The sequence below is a fragment of the Pongo pygmaeus genome, chromosome 7 (genome assembly GCF_028885625.2).
Source record: "Pongo pygmaeus isolate AG05252 chromosome 7, NHGRI_mPonPyg2-v2.0_pri, whole genome shotgun sequence".
NCBI lineage: Eukaryota > Metazoa > Chordata > Mammalia > Primates > Hominidae > Pongo > Pongo pygmaeus.
In genome coordinates this window covers 147,471,803-147,494,000 of record NC_072380.2, presented here as the reverse complement: position 1 = coordinate 147,494,000, position 22,198 = coordinate 147,471,803, and the positions used below count along the sequence as shown (strand labels likewise).

Genomic DNA, 22,198 nt, shown 5'->3' with positions numbered 1-22,198 from the left:
GATGTTGATGACCACTGTTGGCACAGTTTTGTGTTATTTATTTTAGTCTCTGGGAGAGAATGTCTTTGAAGCATGTTTATTTTTAAAAAGTGATATGTTAATTCAATATGCTGTTAATATTCACAAAGGTAAATTTCTTTAGGTCTTTGGTGGAGGATCTTGTAACACAGTGAATGAATGTTTATTTTTGCAAATTCTAATCTAACTCAAGAGGCTGACACCTGAGAGTGATTTGAGACTTCTTCAAGTTATAAAGGAAGCACATCTGGCCCCAGGTGTGGTTCTGTTTTAATTGAATGCCTTTTTATGCTACAGACAGCAAAAAGTGAAGCTTCAGACATTTGATGTGCTACCATGGTTTCCTGGCATAAAAATCATGACAGTTTGTCACTAAGGGTAAAGTCAGGTGTTTGGATGTGGTGAGTAGGTCAGAGCATGGGCTTTGGGGTTGGATACCTGGATTCAAACACTGTCTCCAACACTCTCACAGGCCCTGTGGCCTTGGGCAAGTCACTTGTCTTCCCTGAGACCTGTATGAAATAGCCTTCTGTATAAGATACATATTTTTAAAAAATCTATTTTCTATACATCCACACACATATGCATATACACACATATACAGATGTGTATATACATGTATTTATACACGTGCTTATACACACCTACACACATACACTTATATGCACACATACACACACACACACGTACAGTACTCTAAAGAACTTGGCACAGTGCTTGCATGTAGTTGACTGTGTACCGGCTATAGCATGTCATTTGGCACTTCTCATTACACATTCTCTCTCCTTCCTTTTCTTTCTCTCTCTTTCTCTCTTTGAGTAGCATGTGAAGGCATGTTGTTTGTAATTCTTCGTGGAACTGCTGTTACATAGATACTGATTCCAGTACGCTATTATGGCCGGGAAAAGTGAGGTGGCAGAATTCATTAAAGTGATTTTGCTGAAAGCTCATATGAAGTCGGGAGGGAGTGAAGCCAGTATGAGAACAAGTTCTTGGGAGAAGCCTTTGAATATGGCAATTAAAACCAGGAAGCAGACTGCTGGGTTTTCACCGTGGCTCCCCTGTTTACCACGTGTTTAGCCTTGAGAAAAGTCATGTGACTTATTTACCTCAGTTTACCCATCCTTGGATGAGGATGAAGTGAGAGAATAGATGTAAATGTCTTAGAACAGTGCCTGTCATGGAGCAAGCACTGTGTGTCATGGACTGTTATCATTATTGATTCTACTTCTCCTTTTGGAACTTGCTGCTCTGGATTTAGAGGTTTTGAAACATAGGCTGAAAAAATGACAAGAAAAGGGAAGTTGTAAGTGAGCTTTACCACCTGGGACTGTATGTATTTTTCCACGCCCAAATCTTGCCTGCCTGTTGTGAGGGACCCACGGTTCAGCCCAGCGATTTTCTTACCCCAGCTGCTGATGCCCGGCCTCCTGGCCACATCCTTGGGCCTCATGATCAGTGGGGGAGTGTCAGGAATGTGCACTGAGATCTTTGGCCCCAGTCACATCTGCCTTCATTCTTCTTAATAAACCAGCATTTAAAGAGCTTTCTCTTTTCAAGTTTCTATGGTTATGAATCTTCCTTCTGAGAGGCTTATCTCTTCAATGTGAACATGTAGGATGGCATCTGGGGTAATACATGTTGGGGGAAAGGGAAGGAACAGCTGCTGTCTTTATCCTGTGGGTCAGCTCCTTGTGCAGTCTTAATTCTCATATTACTTCTAGGAGTTGGAGTACTTCCTCCACTGGGCAGATTAGGGGCCTGGCATTACAGAGTCGTTTGGTAACTTGCTCATTGTCGTGCCATTGGTAAGGGACAGAGATAGAATTTAGGCCCACATTCTCACCACTGCCCCGGGTTGCCCATTTTGTTGTAGTTGGTCATTAACAGCAACCACATGGTTCTTGGTAGGTCTCTTGGACACTTGTCCGTCATCTGAAGAAATGTGGTTGAGGCAGATGTTGTGCCCTAAGGGCAGGGACTGTGCTGATTCTTTCTGTGCTGTTAAGTGGCAGTTGTGCTTCATGCTACGATAATAAAATTTCTATGCAACTAACTGCAAGAGAAGAGCAGTGTGCTGAATAAGGGGGTGTGACTCAGTTGACCTTATAAAAAAGATATGCTAGCTTGCTCCTCGTTAGCTCTCACATTTTCTTAGAACTTGTAAGTTTAACTTCAATCTTTTCCCTCACTGATATTTGCAGTTCTTCCAGCTGAAATGCTTTTAAAGGTGAATGTGTTGCCGCTGCTTCCAAAGCCAGCCAGCGCTGGCTGGAGGCCCCCTCCTCTACGTGTCAGGCATTGAGATTTTCAAGTAAGATCTGGTCCCTGCCTTCAGGGTGCTCTTGGTTTTGTGAAGGGGGAGCTAAACAATAAACGGTAATGGCAAAATGGCAACGTGAGAGGGACAGTGACGTCAATACGACAATGTACTCTCCGCCCAAAAAAAATTTGCCTGGAAAGGGCCTGGGAGGAAGGGTTCTGAGGGCTGTCTGGAGGAAGGGGTTCTGAGGTTATGAGTAGATTTGGGCCAAGAAAGAGAGTGAGGAGGAAATTCCCAGCAGAGTTAACAGCACAAACCAAGGGGAAGCTTTTTGTATTTACTCCAGGATATTGAATTACTGAACATTTTCCATGAAGCAGGTGGACCATATTGCCAACATAGTAAGATAGCATGATTTATGAAAACAGGTTCCAGGATTTTTAGTTTAGACATTTGTCTTTTGAGCCTGCAAATTATTTTTGTAATGAAGCCAAGGGTACCAAGGAAATGTTGACACAGTACCAAAAAAAAAAAAAAAAAAAATCTGCTTTCCCTGAATGAAGACTCTTTTGATCTGATAATAAAGTTGCTATCGCAAAGTGTTTTAAATAGAATTCCATATTTTCAAGGACAGTTAATGTGGATTTTTTTTGGTAACAGCTTTACTTTATCAAGATATATTTTACATAGCATACAATTTGCTCATTAAAGTGTGAAATCAAATTTTTTTTTTTAGTATATTCACGGAGTTGTGCAACTATCACCACAGCTAATTTCAGAGCTTTTTCTTCATCCCATAAAGGAACCTGGTACCCATCAGCTGCCATCCTTTGTTCCCCTCCCTGAGCCCTAGGCAGCCACTAATCTACTTTCTGTATCTGTGGATTTGTCTGTTCTTTCTTTCATATGAAATTTCTTTCATTTCATATGAAAGAAATCATAAAATGTGTATATTCGATGCAGTCTTTTGTGACTCATTTCTGTCCTTAATTCATCCATGGTTTCCTTTTTATAGCTGAATAATATTCCATTGCATGGATACGCTGCATTTCATCAGTTGATGGCATTTTTTAGTGGTAATTTCACCCAGACAGTACCTCCCAACTACAGTATGTTTTAAGTCCACAGGATTCAATCTAATTCTTTGTGAAATCACCTAAGAAAGCATGGAGGTTAATTCTAGGAGGTTAAGTATCAACCTTTCCTTAAAAGGGTTTTCAAAAATTATGAAGCATCTAAGAAAAATTATGAAGCATCTAAGAAAAGTTATTTTATTCGCCACCCACCAGTATTTAGCTGTGTCATTGTTACTGTTTTGACACTTGTACCATTATTGCTGCCATGAAATGGATAAAACTGGGAATTTGGAGTTACAGGACAGGGCTCTGGCTCTACGTCTGTGGACTGTGCAGACTGCTTGGTCTTTATTTCCCTTTACCTGAAAGTGGAGTGAAAAATACTTCCCTGCTTTCTCTGCATGGTGGCGATGCTCCAGTGGAATAGCGTGATTGTGCTTTGTGATGGTGGCGATGCTCCAGTGGGATAGCGTGGTTGTGCTTTGTGATGGTGGCGATGCTCCAGTGGGATAGCATGATTGTGCTTTGTGATGTGAAAGTGCCTTATGGATGTCCATGAGGTTGATCTTAGGATTGTGATCATGGCAGGGTCTAGCTGGGTCAGGAGAATGGTGCTGTTCTGATCAGGAAATGCATGGGACCTGGGGCGAGACCTTGCACCAGCGTGGGGCTTGGTTTCCTTACCTGTGACCCTGGAGATGGAAGCAGGTATAATTCTGGCTGCCTGGCCTTCTGCATTTGTTTCAGCGTTTACTGCTTTCAGCACAGATTCCCATGAAGAGCAAAAACGAAGGAGATTAGAAGTAGCCATCTCTCCCACCTGGCCCTCAAATGGGCCCATATCCAGGTTCTTTCCAGTTGCATCGGGACTGTAGGATAATCTGCCTAAGTGCCTGTTTCTGTGACTCTTATAACCATTTATTAGCCGAGGATAAACCTAGTGATTGGAAAGAATGTGTACATTTAACAAAGTTTCTTCCCACTACCTCCTTCTTCCAATTAGTAACTAGATGATGTCAACTTATAGTCAAAGATGTCTTGGCATTGAGGACATATGGGGACCTAGTGAAGAGAGTCAGTGACATTTCTGGAGCAAATCCACTTTTAACAGCATTGCGCACACTTTATGAAGGGGGCACTTGAGACGATTTCAGTAGGATGAGAGGAGGCTTTAGGTTCTGATGTGCCCGAGTTCAGACCTCATATCTGTCTCTGTGATTTGGGGCAAATCCTTAGCCTCCGCAAGCCTCAGTTTTCTCATCTATAAAAATGGAGATAAAAAGTACTTTCCTCTGCCTCTTTGGGCTGTGAGGACCGCATTAGAAAAGCTGTACTGTACAGAACACCCAAGTCAGCATTCTCTCTCTGTCTTTCAAAAAAAAAATAAAAAGATCCATTAGAAGGTTGTGAAATCAGTTTAGTGATTCACAGCTAGGATATCTTATAAATGAAACAGAATAAAATAAAATAGAACCTGTCAGCATTATTCACCTCTACCAAGGGTAAGTATTATTTTCAGAGACGTTTGTTTCAGTGTTTAAATGTTTATCTGTCAGTGTGTGTGCATGAATGTGCTGGGTGTTACTGTCAGATGGGTGACCCCTGTGGGTCTCCTTAAATACGTATTTAGTGGCCTAAATCACATAATTCATGACGTCCTCAGTCAGAGTCTCATGGGGATAATTGTTACGAATGATATTCCTGGGCTCCTACCTCCACCATAATTTGAGGTGGTATCTGAGAATGTTATTTAAAGTTCCTTCTGACACAAAAGTGTGAGGCAGCAGGAAGTACAGCATCTGGCGGATGTTTATGATATGCCAGTTTATTCCCTTTATTTCTGGCCTGTGTTGCTTCTCAGAAAACCTCAAAGATACCTGATGCTAAGGGTCTTGTAGCAGTTACAGTCTGAGCTTGGGAGTTGGTAAGTTTGATGTTACTTTCTGACTCTGGGACTTAGAAGTGGTGTGGCTCCATAACCTAACAAATCCCCTGGAAATGAAGACAACAGGACCCACCTCCATGGGAGTTTAGCGAGATCATGTTCGTAAGGGACACAGCATATAGGGAGGGGCCTGTCCAGAGTAATTCATCCATCTAATCCTCCTTTTTAGTAGGAGGAGGAGAAGGAAGAAGAGGAATAGTAATAGTGATTGGCGGTGGTGCATGTGAGTCTGATGGTCTCTCAACAAATGTTTAGAATACTTAACCTTTGTCATTGAGAAGTGCATAGTCTTTCTTTGGCTATCAAGGTACACATATTCAAAAGAAATCTTACATGTACTTTCTGGAGATAAGCTAAAATAATATATTGCCAACAAAGCACTGAGAAGGTAGACAAAGCTACTTTCAATCTCTTTCTGGAAATAAATGGGTACACATGGTCAGTATGTGTACTTTTAAAGTACAGGAAATGTTATTTAATTAAAATGATTGCGCATAATGTTTTCCCTTCCCAAGAGCTATAAGAAAATGGTCTTTTCTTACTTGATCACAAAACAAGTTTGTTTCTGTGTTGCTCCATTTAGGTGTTTTATCCACTGTCCAGGAGACCTCAGGCTACCAGAGCATGTTGTGTATAGAACAGCTTCATTTCAGCAAAAACTGAGATTCTAAATTGAAAGGGCATCACATGGCAAAACAGAACTATTTCCAGTGGAAAGGAAAACCCTTGAGTTGAAATCCTAAATCGAGCACGTTTCTGGCTCTCTTCTAACTTGTTCAAATCAGTTGCAATTTCAGCATCACTTTTCCTGTGCTTTGCTGCACTTTCTGCAGACATCCTCACTGATGGTTGGGTTCCACGGGTTGATACATCTCTTTCTTGATGAGCATTCGAGCGCCTGAGAGTCTCACACCTCTTCCTTAGTGCAGCGCCTGACACATAACAGGGGCCCTGTAGCAGTTGAGGAATGAATGAGTGAGTCCATGGAGGAAAGCACATGCCATAACTGTGGACTTTATTCCTGAGAAATGGTTGAGTAGAAACCCCCACCTTTATTTTTTAAAGCACCTGCCGCTGAGGCATAGACCAGATGAGGTTTGCCCGGAGCAGAGCTGGGCTGTGAGCCTCAGGATTAGGGCTGACCTAGGCCCCAGGCCATGCTGCAGCTTCATGCGGCGTCTCCCTTCTTTCAAAGGGTCCTGATTGCTTTGAAGGCCATTTCCGTCAGAGCAAACAGACTCCAAAAGCTGGGCTCTCCTACCATCATTAAGGCATGGGTCTCTCAGACTCTCCATCTCTGCTGGGAGCTCTTTTAACCACCACTCTTTTTAAGTTTGCTGTGTCAGTCTGAGTTTTCATCTCTGGTATGGAACTGAGGTTTTGAAAAAGAAGTAAATGAGTCCTAAGAGTTCCCCCCACCACCCCCGCCCAGTACCTTTAACCACCATCTGTGTCCTTCTGACAGTCTTCAAAGGCATCAAAAAATAAGGGCCCCTAATAAGCTCTGAGATAAATTGCTTTCTGACTATCAGAGATTAAAAGAAAAAAAATCAAATAGCAGAGGCTCAGGGGAGATCACTGTAAACTCCTTCAAAGCCCTTCTGAATGCTTCCCTCAACTCTAATGACGCGGGCACCGAGAGGCAGCCAGGGATGATGGAGGTCTCCTCCAGGATGCCCGCCTGACCCGGGGCATCTTGCCCAAGGCCAAGGGCAGAGGAGGACAGTGACAGGAGTACTCTGAGGAGCCCTGAACCTGTGGTGTAGCCTGTGTGGGGATCTGTGGCATTGCCTGGCCAGAAAACTCAGGACAGTTTCTTAAGTGGTGCCTGGATCCCTTGGACATGTGTGCTTGGCTGGCGTTGCTTGGTATTCATATGTTTGGTGGGAAATGCATCAAAACCATTTGATTGTTCAGAAGGACTTTTGGTTTGGTTTGGTTTTGGTTTTTAATGTAAAGTACACTTTTTCTAAGTGTATGCTGGGGAACACCAAAGGAGGTGGAGGGTGATCCTTCAGATCCTGCTCTCAGAGACTCCCAGGGAATATTAGCCCATGAGAAGGGCTGCTGTCTCAGGCTGAGTTACATGACAGCAATGCGGAAACCACAGCAGCAAAGTCTTTCAGATTTATTGAGCGCTCACTATAGGAGAGGCTCCATTCTAAACACTCTATGTCTTTTTCATCTCCCTTATCCTTCTTGTGACCCTGTGAAGGAGGCATTGTGTTTTATTTCCATTTTACGGATGATGAAACGGAGGCACTGAGAGGTTAAATCATTTGCGCAAAGTTCCACAGCTAATAAGGGGCAAAACCAAGATTTGAACCCAGGGGCTCTGAGCCCTGAACCTGTTCTGCTAGTCAGGGTCTCACAAGAGCAAGAGCTCTGGAGTCCAGCTCTGCCCTCGGTGTAGTGTGAACCTTGGGCAAGTTTCTAAAGGCCTCATAGGATATGGTATGTAAAGCACTTTGCATCCAGTGAGTTCTTAAGAAGTGGTAGCTCTTGTGCTTTTTATTATTTAGAGTAGGAGTAGACTGCCCGGTGGGGAGCACAGTGAGGAGAGCATTCATCACACAAGGCGTGGAACACACTTGGTGCCTTGCGGAGCTCATAGTAGGGGCTCCACAAATAGAGGGAGTTAGTCCTTCTGTAAATCCAAGTGAGCGTGGAGTGGATTAACCTCCCCCAAAACACACACAGCCCAAAACATTTCCTTGCAGTGGTAGTTCTGAATTTTTTGTTTTTACTTTTTATTCAGCTATCTGCGCAGAGTCCTCCCTACCAGGGTTTGGCTGTCTGTAAGCTGTGTGCTTGGTAAGCTTGGCAATCAAAGTGCCACATGCTGGTGGTATAAACAGCAGATATTTACTGTCACACCGTCCTGGAGAGCAGAAGGCAGAGGTCAAGGTGTTGGCAGGGCTGCTTCCTCCTGAGGGCTGTGGGGGAGGATGTGGTCCGTGCGTCTCTCTGAGCTTCAGGTGATTTGCTCTCTGTCTTTGGCATTTCTTGGCTGGCAGATGCATTGCTCTGGTCTCTGCCTCCATCTGCACATGGTGTTCTCCCTGCATGCAGCTCTGTATTCAAATTTCCCTTTTTTATAAGGACACCAGTCACATTGGATGAGGGCCCACCCTAGTGACCTCATTTTAACTGGATTACCTCTGTAAAGACCCTATCTCCAAATAAGGTCACATTCTGAGGTATTGGAGGTTAGGACTCCAACATATGATTTTTTAGGGGATACAATTCAACCAGTAACACCCACGCTGGGAGAAAAGAGTGATATGAAATCGCCCTCAAGTGAGTGCTGAGAGCAAAGGGAGGTGAGCAAAAGCCATAGCTTGGTAATTCACAAAAGCTTCTTCCTAATTGAGAATGTTACACCATGGTGGCCCTGGCTGTGAAGCTGCAGCAGTGCAGGATGAACAACCTATCTGCAGCCCTAGTGGGACACCGAGGGGCAGGAGGCATCCTGGGTGGGCATCCGCACACTCTACTTCCAACACTGGCTCCTTCTCTCAGACTTTGGGCTTATCTCCTGGGCCTTGTTTTCTTAATCTGTAACATGAGCATGAACTGTGCCTATCTTTTGTGAGTGGTTGTGAGTCTCAATAAAATCACTTGCGATGCAATCCCTGCGTTGAGTGCTGGCAGATGTAATATGCTCTTGGGTTGTAGAGTAGCACTGGTCTGTGTGGTAGACCCACAGCCTTGAGGTTGAGTACCACCCACCTCCACAGAACTCTCCCCTCTAAGCCCCATCCCTTCCTTCTGAAATGGAGCTGATGCCATTCCCCCATTCCCCTACTCTTGAGCTCCCCAGGCTGTGCAGCGCCAGGTAGAGGGTGTATGTATGTACTTGGAAGGATGTACTTTGTCTGGTTTTGATGAAGCTGATGATAATGATGGTGCTGATGAGAATGCTAGTGTTGATGATGATGATGGGGGTCGTGGTGATGTTGATGGTGGTGGTGGTGGTGGTGATGGTGGCAGTGTTGGTTGTGGTGGTGGTGATGACTGTTGATAGTGCTGGTGGTGGTGGTGGTGATGGTGATGGTGGTGGTAGTGGTGATGGTGGTGATGACTGTTGATAGTGCTGGTGGTGATGGTGGTGATGATGATGGTGATGGTGGTGATGACTGTGGATAGTGCTAGTGGTAGTGGTGGTGGTGGTGGTGGTGGTGATGGTGGTCGTGGTGTTGTTGATGGTGGTGGTGGTGTTGGTTGTGGTGGTGGTGATGACTATTGATAGTGCTGGTGGTGGTGGTGATGATGGTGATGATGGTGGTGGTAGTGGTGATGGTGGTGATGACTGTTGATAGTGCTAGTGGTGGTGGTGGTGGTGTTGATGATGGTGATGTGATGGTGGTGGTAGTGATGACTGTTGACAGTGTGAGTGGTAGTGGTGGTGGTGGTGGGTGATGATGGTGATGGTGATGGTTATTTTTTACAGACCACAGATTTAAATGAGAAAGTCAACTGATTATGTTCTCTTTCTATTAAGGACAAAAGGAGTTATTCTTGTCCTGTTTGTGAAAAGTCTTTTTCAGAGGATCGATTGATAAAGTCACATATCAAGACCAACCATCCTGGTAAGGTTGTGCATTTTGGAGTGGAGGATTAATGTTAAAAATGCTTATGTTTATTTTAAAACAATGTTTTACATTAACTGCACTATATAGAAATAAAAAGGGATGAAGCTGTGAATATATTCATGGGAAACAAACATCTTTATTCAACGCTGGGAAGTTGATGTAATTATTTATTTCCTTTTGTTCTTTTATCTGGTCTTCAGATGCATCTACCCTCACCCCTGCAATTTCAGTGATACCCCCTGCCCCTTTTAATGGGAACTTTGCATGCCTTTGGATGGGTTGCATATGAGGCAGGGCTGTTATAAGCTTGTGTTACCCAGAGTGGTGGTTTGTAAGGGGTGTTGGCTCCTGCCCAGGCTGAGGAGCATTCTTGAGTTGGAGAGACCATCACCACGGGTCTTCTCATATTCCACACTGCTCAGGTGCATGAGGCATCAGCTACCTGGGTGTTCATACCTTGTCATTTCTGTTCATGCCACCTGGAACATTTTCCCTTCTGCCCTGCCTGGTTAATTCCTATTCATTCTTTGCATTCTTCCTCAGAGCCCTGCCTTTGGGGAGGCTTTTGTAGCTTCCAGCCTGGCCGAGGGTCCACCCCCCACCCCTGCTAACGTCACACACGGCGCACTGACCACTGTGCTCCAGTCACTGTGACTCTCCAGCCACTCCTATGGGCTCCCTGAGGCGGTACTTATCCCCAGATCTCCAGTGCCTCCACAGGCAGGCCCAAGAAAGCAGACAAGGGTATTGTGTGTTTTATGAGGGAGTAACAGATACTTCTTCTAAATGTGCCTCTCCCTTCGTACATGTCTCTTTTTTCCTGTTCTTTATTTTGTATTTGCTCTTGGTATAAGGGAACTGACTCATTGATTATAAATGGAGGAAGATAAAGAAATAATAGAAGGGCACTAACACTCATGTTTCAGCTGGGAATGGACGGAGTTGTGAGGCCTTTGTCTGTGTGGGCTATGTGCTTCTCTGAAGGCCCAGCTCTGTCCTTCTCATGTTAACTCATGTCCTAAGTGACATGGGGTCCAATGTGAGCCAAAGTTATTCTTAAAACAGCTAGCCTTTGCTGATGAACAGATGTAAGACGTTATTTTGTTATTATTTTAAACTTTTTATTCCAGAAAATCCCAGAATACAAGAGCACACAGAACAATGCTGGGAACCTCCTGTATCTGTCACTCAGCTTCCACAGCTATCCACATTTTGTCAAACTCTTTTTCATGTATCCACCACACACACTTTTCTTCTTCTAGGATATTTTAAAGTATATTCCAGACAGCATGTAATTCCTCCATAAAAACCTTTAAAATGCATCTCCAACTAATAAGGATTGCTTTCAACATAACCACCATGTCACCAATAAAGCAAACAGGATCAACTGTCATTCATTATTGCCAGCTATTATCAGTCTGTTTAAAATTTCCCCAATTTCCCCAAGATTTTTCTTTTTAACTGTTGATTCGCTTGAACCGGCATCCATGCATTTGCATCTAGTGGCTTAGCTCCTTATGTTTCTGTTTCTTGTTTTCTCTAGTGCCCCGCTGTGCTTTTTTCCATGACATTGACTTATGGGGGAAACTGAGTCACTTTTCCTGTAGACAGTTTCACTTTCTGCATTTGTGTGATTATTACCTTGTGATGTTCCTTATCCATTCCTCATATGTGATGTTAACAGATACTGAGAACTGAGACTCGATTTGGTTCTGGTTTAACTTTTTAGGTGAAAATCCTGTCTCTGGACACCATAAGGCACACCTTGATTCCTCCTGCAGTGCTGCTTAGCGATGAGGTTTATTTATGTCTAACTTCCCCTGAGGTGCTCTGACTCCTTCTGACATTCCTGCTTTTCTTCTAGAGGTCTCCATGAGCACCATTTCTGAGGTTCTCGGGAGGAGGGTTCAGCTGAAAGGGCTAATTGGAAAGAGAGCCATGAAATGCCCATATTGTGACTTTTATTTCATGAAGAATGGCTCAGACCTTCAGCGTCATATTTGGGCTCATGAAGGTGAGTATTCATCTTCCCAAATTGGGCACCTTTCTAACTTCGTGCTTCCATCCTTCATTTTGGGAGTACATTAAGAGGAAGCCGTATCTTCGCATCCCTGCTGTTAGAATTTCCTTAGCACACTAAGAGGTATGTCCATCAACCAGCTACAAACAGTAATTTAAACCATTACTTAATTAGTTGCAATTGCAATGAATAGAGGTGTGCACTCCTTCATAGGTCTCATTGCAATTGTAGTGAAATAAATCACCATGACTCTCCTGCTGGAAAGTAGGTACCTTGAGAACAGGAACACCAGAGACTTATTCATGGCAGGAACTCCAGTGCCCACCCTGTGCCGTGTGCATAGCAGGTTTTCCAGAACTGTTGGTATTATGAATGAAGGAAGAAGGGCAGCAAGTAGTTCTCCCATTCCAGCAGTGTGGAGTGTTACCATTCAGGCTATGGAGAAGGAATTCAGAAGGTGGAAGGGCAGAATGGAGATGAGGGAATGGAGAGAAGAAGGTAGGCTGTGCTTTTGGGTTGCTTGCCTATGAAGGGAAGTGTGGGGCCACTCTCAGGGCTTTGGGAAGTTGGAAGTGAAGATTCTGCTAGGGCAACAGACCGTCAACTTTGTTTTCTCCCCCTGGATAAGGACATGGTCCTCCTGGGGATTAGGGTAGGAGCCAAGGGGCCAGGGAAAGCTCTTCCAGACACCTGCATCAGGTCCCTGCCTGTTAGTTAGGAACCTGGAATGCTGCAGATAGGAAAACAAGACTAGAGGAGGATGAAGGATGAAGTATTTTCTACAATATGGGATAAAATGACCTATTTATAGGTCCCAGGGAAGGAACTATTAGGGAGAGAGAGACCAGTGGTTCAGTAATGAGAATTGTAACTGACAGATTGGGAACCCGGAGAAGGCAGAAGGAGTTGAGATACATTCCAAGGTTGGAAGCTACTTTTTTGTTTACCAGCATATAATGAGCACCTGCTAGATACCAGTGCTCAGTGTTTGACTCACGTTATTGGAGTTGGTATTCTCAACAACCTTAAAGGTGGGTGCTGTTACCATCCCCATTTTACCAATGAGGAAAATGAGGCTTAGAGAGGTGAAGTAATTTGCCCAGGGTCACACAGCTAACAAGTGGCGGAACTGGGATTTGAACCAATGCCATCTGATTCCAAAACCCTTGCTCTTCTCTTCTGAACTGACTTGTTTCAGGAGGAGGAGGCACCTCCTACATTGAGACAGGAGTGAAGGGAGTGAGGGTGGTAGCAGGTACGTGTATATACATGTGTTGTTTCTTTGTTAGGAAGTTGAAGGCATTCATAGCTGATGGTCACAGTTTGCTCAGCAAAGAATGCCAAGAAGGCAGGCTTGGAATGGCGTTCATGGGAATCAGCAGGGAGCTGACCCTGATGGAAGCACAGAGGGCCCAGCAGAGGCTGGAGACCATGGGCTTATAAAGGCATCAAACTGTAATTGTACTCACATGAGAAGAAGTGAGAGAACTGGGTTCAAATCCCACCCTCACCATGTATGATGGACAAATAATTCCATCTCTCTGAAACTCAGTTTGTTTATCTGTAATGTGATCTGCTTTGGGATTTGTTGCAAGGATCAATGAGATAATTTATGTAAAACCCTCAGTAGAAGGCTTAGCACATATTGGGTACTTAATACATGGCTGATGCTATTGTGTTAAGTAAATACTTGTGATGATGCCGTAATGTTGCATATTTGCCATTTGAAAGTAACCTATTATTTTAAGCGACTTCGGAATTGATAAAGATTCAGAAAGCCAAAGGCTGCTGTATCCTGGCATCTTTTTTTTTTTTTTTTCTAATTTATGACTTTCTCTGTAATGAAGGAATCACAAAGGAAATGGGATATCAGTACACATACCATACATTGGGGTTCTTTGGAATTGATCCCCTGTACCATAAAATATCCCTTGTCTCCGTTTACTCTCAAAATATAGGACAAGAAAAACAAATTTAAAAACCCCAAAAATTAAATTGAAAAAAGAAAGAAAAACAGAAAACACAGGTATTGATTGTAGTCACAGAAATTAACCATTTGTGTAGAATTTTGTGCATACCTGCGACATTTGTTGCTTAGAGGACCTGCAACTTTGTTCAAGGTTTCCTAATAGTCAAGCAATGGACCTGGGACCCATCCACTACAGCAGTTCTAAACACTGGCTCTTAGGGGAGAATTTAGAGTAGACAATGTCTTGGTATATCGCCTTGGCGTGAATGCCATGTTGTGGATGATCTGGAGATCCACAGCTGGTTAACCTGCACCATCTCATTTTCCACGACCATATGTCACAGAGTCCACGGAAGTGCAGAGCTGTTTAGGTGACTTGCCAGGGTTCCACAGCCGGCCCGTGGGTGGGCAAAGATGTTAATGGAAATATGTATACTTCAGTATCTGTGTTGCTTTGCTTGGTTCTCCTCCTTCCAGTCATAATGAGGAACAGATATTAGGAATTTGGCTTCTCCAGGACTGGGAGACAGTGCATGTCTTCATTTTTGAGTTGAAATGCCTGCTGAGGGTAATGTGAGATACAGAAAGATGCTGCTTGACCCAGGCTAGCACCACGGCTGTGGCCCTGCTCTCGTGAGAGTGTGTTGTAAATGACCAACCCAGAATGAGGGATCTGGTGCCCTGAAGGCTTCTTGGGAAGTGACTCCTGGTCCTGTCATTTTACAGAGATGAGAACTATGACCCAAACATAAGTTCAAGGGCACACAGCATGTTGACACTTATGGTTAGATTATTACTTCATCTCTAGAAACCCAGACCAGAGCTGGGCTTTGCATGGGCCCTGAGGCACATCAGACCCCAATGTACAACTCAGCTCTGCGCCCCTGGACCTTGCCCTCAGCCTCATCAAACGTTGGTTTCCTCAACTGCAAAGTCATAGGTAGTCTAGATAGTGGGTGAAAACGTTTGGCTTACTAAAAATTGTCTGCTTCATTACTATGTGCAGGTTTGTTCCCCGCCCTCTTTCCCCTTCCCCCCAGCCCCAGCACCTGTCCCTATAGCACATCATACCATGTTGTAACAGCCTGTTTACCTGTCTGCATCTCCCACCGGACAGTGAAGGCTGGGATTCACTCTTCTCTGTGAAATTTCCTACTATGAAAATAGGTCCTCAGTAGACACTTGGTGAATGAAGGAGTGGTGAATGCCAAGATACCCCTACAGTCAGAGTCATCAGCCCATCAACCACCAGTTGGTAAAGCTCAATTTGTTTTACAAAGTAAATGTGCTTCCACATTTGGTCCTGATGCCTGATCCCATTGAGTTTTAGCAAAGGGCCTTGGTGCCTTTGTGTTTAGTTTAACTCAGTTCAATTGAATTTAGTGACTGTCTGCTCTGCAGGTTGCTCAGGATCTCTGTCCTCAAGGAGTTCCCAGACTATGGGGAGAGGGCAGACATGAAGGACTCACTGTAATGTGCAGTGAGCGTTTCAGCTAGTAGAGAGTTACAGGAGTTGGGAACATTGATAGGGAGGTAGGGAAATCTACCAGGGAAGGTCAGAGAAAGCTGCAGGGTGGAGGCACATGGTATACCAGGAGGCAAGGGCATCCCAGGAGGAAGGAACAGGCTGGGGAAAAACCTGGCGTGGGAAGTGTGTGGTGTGTTAGGGCCAAGCAAGTATACTGCTGTGTTCAAAACGGATGTTTTATATATACATATCTATAAGTGTATTTAGATATGGATATATATAGTCCTTCAGATTCACACACACATATGCATACATATATGTAAATATATAGAGATAGATATATACATTTTTCCCTTGGCAGGTGTGAAGCCCTTCAAGTGTTCTTTGTGTGAGTATGCAACTCGTAGCAAGAGTAACCTCAAGGCTCATATGAATCGTCACAGCACTGAGAAAACCCACCTATGTGACATGTGTGGCAAGAAATTCAAATCAAAAGGGACACTGAAAAGTCACAAACTCCTTCACACTGCAGATGGTGAGTAAATGGCCCAAGGTGAACTTTCCCCTCTAAATGTGTGGTTTGAAGCTGATGTTCCAATTCATCAGAAACTTGCTGTACCAGAGGCAGGAAAGAGCACGTACCCATTAGAAGGAGCTTCTGGAAGAGCGGGGAAGACCAGGCCTGACTTCCTCCCATTCCTGTGCTCAGTGCCTCACTTCCAGCAGGTGCAGGATAAACACTTACTGGGTGTGTCTGTGCCAGTGGTGGAGGTATGCAGGGAGGGAAGCTGCTTCAGGAAAGGAGGTGTCTTCAGGAAGCCTTGATCCACGGTTCCGAAGTTTCCATCCTTTTTAGCCCTCCATCCCCACCTGGAGCTCAAGGATCTTGAGGGGCAACCTTGATCACACCTGGCCTGATTTTTCAAGTGAGTCTCTTATCATCCAGGCTACCTCAGTGGTGGAACTAAGTCTAAAGTAAAACCAACATTTGGGCAGATTTGACCTAGATAAAGTATACTTAAGTGGATTTCTAATTTCATTCATTCATTAAGAACCATTGATTGAGTTCTTATATGTGCTAGCCAGGGAGGTAGGTTCTAGGGATACCAGGTCAACTAGAGACCAGTTCCTGCGTTCAAGGAGTTCGTAATCTAGAAGGCAGGGCAGAAGAGCAGGCGGGCCATGGTAAAGGTAAGTGCGGTGATGGAGGGGAGCTTGGGAGCCCTGGGAGCAGGGCATGGTCGACGTGGGTGGGGAGCTCAGTGGGCAGTGGGCACAGTCTCCCTGGCACAGGCTGGATAGAGGGAAAGAAGATTTATTCTAGGAAGACAGGCAGCTAAACCATAAGAGACTTTTAACATTTTTGATTTTACTCAGAAAGACAGGTTGTGTGAGGGACTTGGAAATACTTCATGTAACAAGATTAATAAACTTTATAAATGTATTGTTATTTACCAAAATTATGTATAAAAATTGGCATTTACTATAGAAATCAAAATTATTTCAACAGTTATTTTTAATTTCAAAATTTAGTGGATGATATAGCTCTTAAGTTCTATCTTTAAGATTGTTCTGAAAATCAGTCCTGTTGTGTGTGTTGGGGGGGTTGGGCCCTCGGCAAGTATTTAGGTGAGCTCCAGGGACTCAGTGCAAAGGCTGAATGCTTGGCTGGGTTTCATCAGAATTAAGGATCAAGGGCTTGCCTAAGGCTGAAAAAGAGCCCCAGCCATAACTATTAAAACTTAAGCAGTACTCTCTCTAAAAAAAAATCCATAATCAAAATTAAAAATACAATGACACTAAAGCAGTCATACTTGAATAATGAAAGCATTAAAGTCATGTAGTTTTTTATGATTCTACGCCTCCACAAACAATAAGCCTTACTGACCGCTCAGCTGCCTGAACATTTAGGCAAGCTTACATTTCTTAAGATGATAGCACATAACTACTGCAGTCCTTCGGTAATGAAGAGCAGCTGTCCCCAGAGGCAGGGAAGCCTGGAGTATCCAGTAGGCCACGGTGACAGGGTCAAGAAGGTGTTCACAGGCACTGAACAGGGTTCTGTCATCTCATGCCTGGTTCTGCAGTCTGGGCTTAGCCTTTGAGCATATAGAAGCCATTTAATCTGGCAGGCCCTGGACCAACTGATATGGAGGGATGGGGTCGGTGTGAGTAGTTGGTGGTATCACGGGTCCACAGCAGCACGCTCTGCCTATCCTCTCTGTCATGATTCTCTGAGTTCTTCAGCAGGAAAGGGAGTTCAGATGGACAAAGATGTCTTGTCAAAGCAGAAATGCAACTCCTAAAAAGGAATGGTATTCAAACATCATGAAGTATTTCCTAACAAAACATTGGAAATTTGTATTGTTTCTCTTTCTTTCTTTCTGCTGACATTTTTGGGAGGGTGAGGTATTTGTAAAGTCATGTCTTAGTTTTCAACACTTTTCAGTTGTCTGGGAAGAAGGGCATCAAGGCCGGGCGCAGTGGCTCACGCCTATAATCCCAGCACTTCGGGAGGTCGAGGGAGGCGAGTGGATTGCCGGAGAGAAGGAGTTTGAGACCAGCCTGGAAAACATGGTGAAACCCTGCCTTTACCAAAAATACAAAAAAATAACGGGGCGTGGTGGCTCACACCTGTGGTCCCAGCTACTTGGTAGGCTGAGGTGGGAGGATTGCTTGAGACTGGAGGCGGAATTTGCAGTGAGCCAAGATCGCACCACTGCACTCCAGGCTGGGTGACAGAGTAAGACCCATTCCCCACACCCGACTCCCCAAAAAAAGAAGGGCATGAGTCATCAGGTGCAAGGAGAGGACCACTGGAACAGGTAGCTTGCCTCAGTGCCAACTTTTTCCACTACTTGGGTCTCAGTTTTGTCACATCGCAAAATAAGAAAATGATGCCTTCATGTTTCTTGGGTTTCTTTTAGCCTCAATTCTCCGATTCTAGGAAGAAAGGGGTGAAGTAGAGCTAAAGGGATGGAAATAGGAGTTGCCGGTACAGCTTTATTTCTAAATTCCAGATGATTGCTTTCCCACAGGGCTGCTGTACTTCATTATTTGTGTTTCTCTTTTGACGCTTACCAGTCTCATGTTTTGCCTGGGGCTGGCTTGGTAAACAGAGTGTTGAGTCATAGACCCCTTGTTCTAGCTCCATTGCTGATCTAGGATGTAGCTTTAATTAAGCTATAGGTGAGTCTTTTCCTTTTTAATTTTCTCCCATAACATGTCTATTATAGAAACTTTGAAAAAAGTTTATTTACATCTTACTCATTTCTGTAGTGCTCATATTTTATCTTGTTGACGTCTTAGAGCTCTTTGTATCTTAATACTTTGTCATCATTTGCCTTTATGTTTTGTTTATGGTATCTTTTTATATATAAAGTTAAATAACTTTGTTCATTTAAAGTTATTTTCCTTTATGTTTTCATCTTCCATGATTCTCTCTGTCAAAAGAAACCTTCCTCAGTTTGGGGCAAAATTCTTTTACTTTTTCTTTGAGTTTTATTTTATGATTACATAACATTTATGAAATTTACTACTCTTGCAATTTATTTTAGCATATGGTATGTGGTTGGAATCTTTGTTTCCAAACAGTTATCATTGACTCAGTATATTTATAGAGAAATTAGTCCTTTCAATTTTATTTTGCAGTGCCAGAATTTCCCAAGATATTGGGTCTAATTCTGAGATTTTGGTCTGTGTCAGTGATTTTTGTACTAGTACCTTATTTTTCAAGGTGTTCTAGTAATTAACTTTATTTTTATCCAATAAAGTTAATTTCTTTATGAAGCTTACATAGTTTTTTGTCCTTTAGTTATTATTCCTTTGGATAAACTTCAGAATTGTTCATCAAGTTAGGACTATCCCTGCGGATGACTTTGTGAGCTGTTTGACGATGTCTGTAACATGCTTTGAATCCATTGGTCACTTGTGCTTGTACAGGTGCCTTGGCTGTTTTGATGAAGCTCTCAGCCTTTAACCATAGAATTAGCTTTTTACTTAGAAGCAAAGATTGCCTTACAGCCTGCCTGGAATTATTTGGTTTTGGTTGTATTTGTGGTATGAGTAATAACTCAATAGGTTGCTCTGTAGAGAAGCTGTGTAGAGTAGGTAGAGCTAGAGAGGCTTGGGTGCGGATCTGTTTGCCCCTTCCTAGTAGGGTAATTTTGGTCAGATTACTTCTCTGAACCTCACTTTCCTCATCAGTAAACTGGGATAGGTATACCCTCTTGTTGAGTGAGTCTGAGGATCAAAAGACAGGAAGTGCACCCCATGTTTGCCTGGCAGCCTCCTGCTCCTCTCCTGGCTGCCCTGCCTTGGCATCCTGTCCTGGTTCTGCCTTAGCTTTCTGATTACCTCTCGGAGGCCACAGGCCACAGGGTTCAGCCTGTGGGCATTGTTCTTTTTTTTTTTTTTGGTTCCCTGTGTCAGAGTCTCACTTTGTCAGCTAGGCTGGAGTGCAGTGGTGCGATCCCAGCTCACTGAATCCCACCTCCCGGGTTCAAGTGATTCTTGTGCCTCAGCCTCCTGCCATAGCTGGGTTTACAAGCATGTGCCACCATACCCAGCTAATTTTTGTATTTTTGGTAGAGATGGGGTTTCGCCATGTTGGCCAGGCTGGTCTTGAACTCCTGACCTCAAGTGATCTGTCTGCCTTGGCCTCCCAAAGTGCTGGGGTTACAGGCATGAGCCACCATGTGTTCTTTTTTTCTTCACACCTTAGGTGATCCCTTCAGTCTTATGGCTTTAAACACCATTTAGATAGAAGATGTATGGTTTGGCTGTGTCTCTGCCCAAATCTCATCTTGAATTGTAGCTCCCATAATTCTCATGTGATGTGGGAGGGACCCAGTGGGAGATAATTGAATCATGGGGGCAGTTTCCCCCATACTGTTCGTGTGCTAGGGAATAAGTCTCACGAGATCTGATGGTTTTATAAGGGGTTTCCCCTTTCTCTTGGCTCTCATTTTCTCTTGCCTGCCACCATGTAAGACGTGCCTTTCACCACGATTGTGAGGCCTCCCCAGCTACATGGAACTGTGAATCCGTTAAACTTCTTTTTCTTTATAAATTACCCAGTCTCAGGTATGTCTTTATCAGCAGTGTGAAAACGGACTAATACAGAAGGCTTCCAAACTTGTATTTCCAGCCCTCTTGTTCCTCCCAGCCTTGGCACTGCCCTGTCTGAAACTGCCCACTCAACATCTGCACTTGGATGCTCACCTGGCCCCCAAAGCTTAGCGTGCTCAACATTATGCTCCCAATCTTCCTCCCTAGACCCAGTCTCTTATGGCCCAGGGGTTGCCAAAGTTTGTAAAGAGATTGTAAATATTTTTGGCTTTGAGTGCCACATCCAGTTTTCTCTTTTTGTAGTTTTTGTTTTTACGAACTTTGAAAAGTGTAAAAGCCAGACTTCTGTACAAAAGCAGAAAGCAGGCTAAATCTGGTGCTCAGGCATAGGCTGCCAACCCCTGCTGTACCCCATCTTGGGAAATGGCTACTCCTTTTCCTTTGCTCGGGTCAAAAGCATTGGGTCAGTCTTGACTGTCTCATTCATAACCCACGCATGATCCATTAGCAAATCCTGTGCGTTCTGTCTTTAACATGATCTGGAGTTCTCCCGCTTCTCAGCACCCTCATGCCATCCTTTTTGTACAGGCCACTGTCATCTCCTGCCTCCATTATTGCAGTAGCCTCCTAACTGCTTTCCCTAGAACCTCTCCTGGTCCCCACAAGTCCATTCTCAACAAAACAGCCAGTGATCCTGTAGAAACAAAGGCCAGATTGTGCCAATCCTCTGTTCAGAACCCTCCTGTCTATCTGCTGTCATTCTGAGTGGAAGCCCAATTCCTCACCATGACCTGCTTGATCTCCCCATCTCTCTGACCTCTTCTCCTTCTACTCTTCCCCAACTAGCATCTCTCCAGACATATTGTATTCGTTCCTTTTTTTTTTTTTTGAGACAGAGTTTCACTCTTGTCACCCAGGCTGGAGTGCAGTGGCGCCATCTCGGCTCACTGCAACCTCTGCCTCCCAGGTTCAAGTGATTCTCCTGCCTCAGCCTCCCAAGTAGCTGGGATTACGGGCACCCACCACCACACCTGACTAATTTTTTGTATCTTTAGTAGAGATGGGGTTTCAGCATGCTGGGCAGTCTGGTCTTGAACTGCTGACCTCAGGTGATCTGCCCGCCTCAGCCTCCCAGAGTGCTGTGATTACAGGCGTGAGCTGCCATGCTCGGCCTATCTTCATTCTTGTTTCTCACACCTATCAGGTATGTGCTCATCTCAAGGGTTTTGCTTTGGCCCTTCCCTCTGCCTGGAGTGTTCTTTCCCCCTGTCTGAATGGATACCTCCTTCATGTCGTGGAGGTCCTTATTGATGAGTCACTCTGAATGAGTCTTCCCTAGGTGCTCACGTATGGAAAGTCTCCATACCCCACCAAGTAATCCAGACGCCCGTGGCTTCCTGTGCTGCTCTCCTTGGCTTATCTTTCTCTAGTGTATTATATAGTTTCCTTATTTACTACTTTTTTGTCTCTGTTACTGGAACTGTCCCACTAATTACGTCATACTCTCTTTCATGTTTTTTACCATTTCTCTTTAAACCAACCCTTCTCCAATGTACTGTATAATTTCCTTATTTATGATGTTTCGTGTCTTCCACTAGATTGTAAGCTTCACAAGCAGAGATTTTCGACTTACTACATTTATTTTGTATCCTCAGCACTTAGAACAGGGCTTGGCTTATCACAGGCACTCAATAAATTCGTGTTTATTGAATGAGTGGGAAATGTAAAGTGCCTTGCATGAAGTGGTTGCGATACAGTAGTACTCACAAAGTGT

The 22,198-nt window shown here is 44.0% G+C and overlaps 1 protein-coding gene across 12 annotated transcripts in view; it reads left to right on the top strand.

The window, feature by feature from the left end:
* ZFAT (zinc finger and AT-hook domain containing) overlaps positions 1-22,198 on the top strand; it is a 236,882-nt gene that overhangs the window by 115,713 nt on the left and 98,971 nt on the right. For all 12 annotated transcript variants that reach the window (XR_010127299.1, XM_054498875.2, XM_063669101.1 and 9 more), the window contains 3 exons: positions 9,807-9,894; positions 11,762-11,911; positions 15,716-15,889. Coding sequence is in view for 11 of the 12 variants with exons in the window: in XM_054498875.2 (XP_054354850.2) it covers positions 9,807-9,894; positions 11,762-11,911; positions 15,716-15,889 (412 nt within the window). In the remaining variant the exon portion in view is untranslated. The remainder of the gene's footprint in view (positions 1-9,806; positions 9,895-11,761; positions 11,912-15,715; positions 15,890-22,198) is intronic.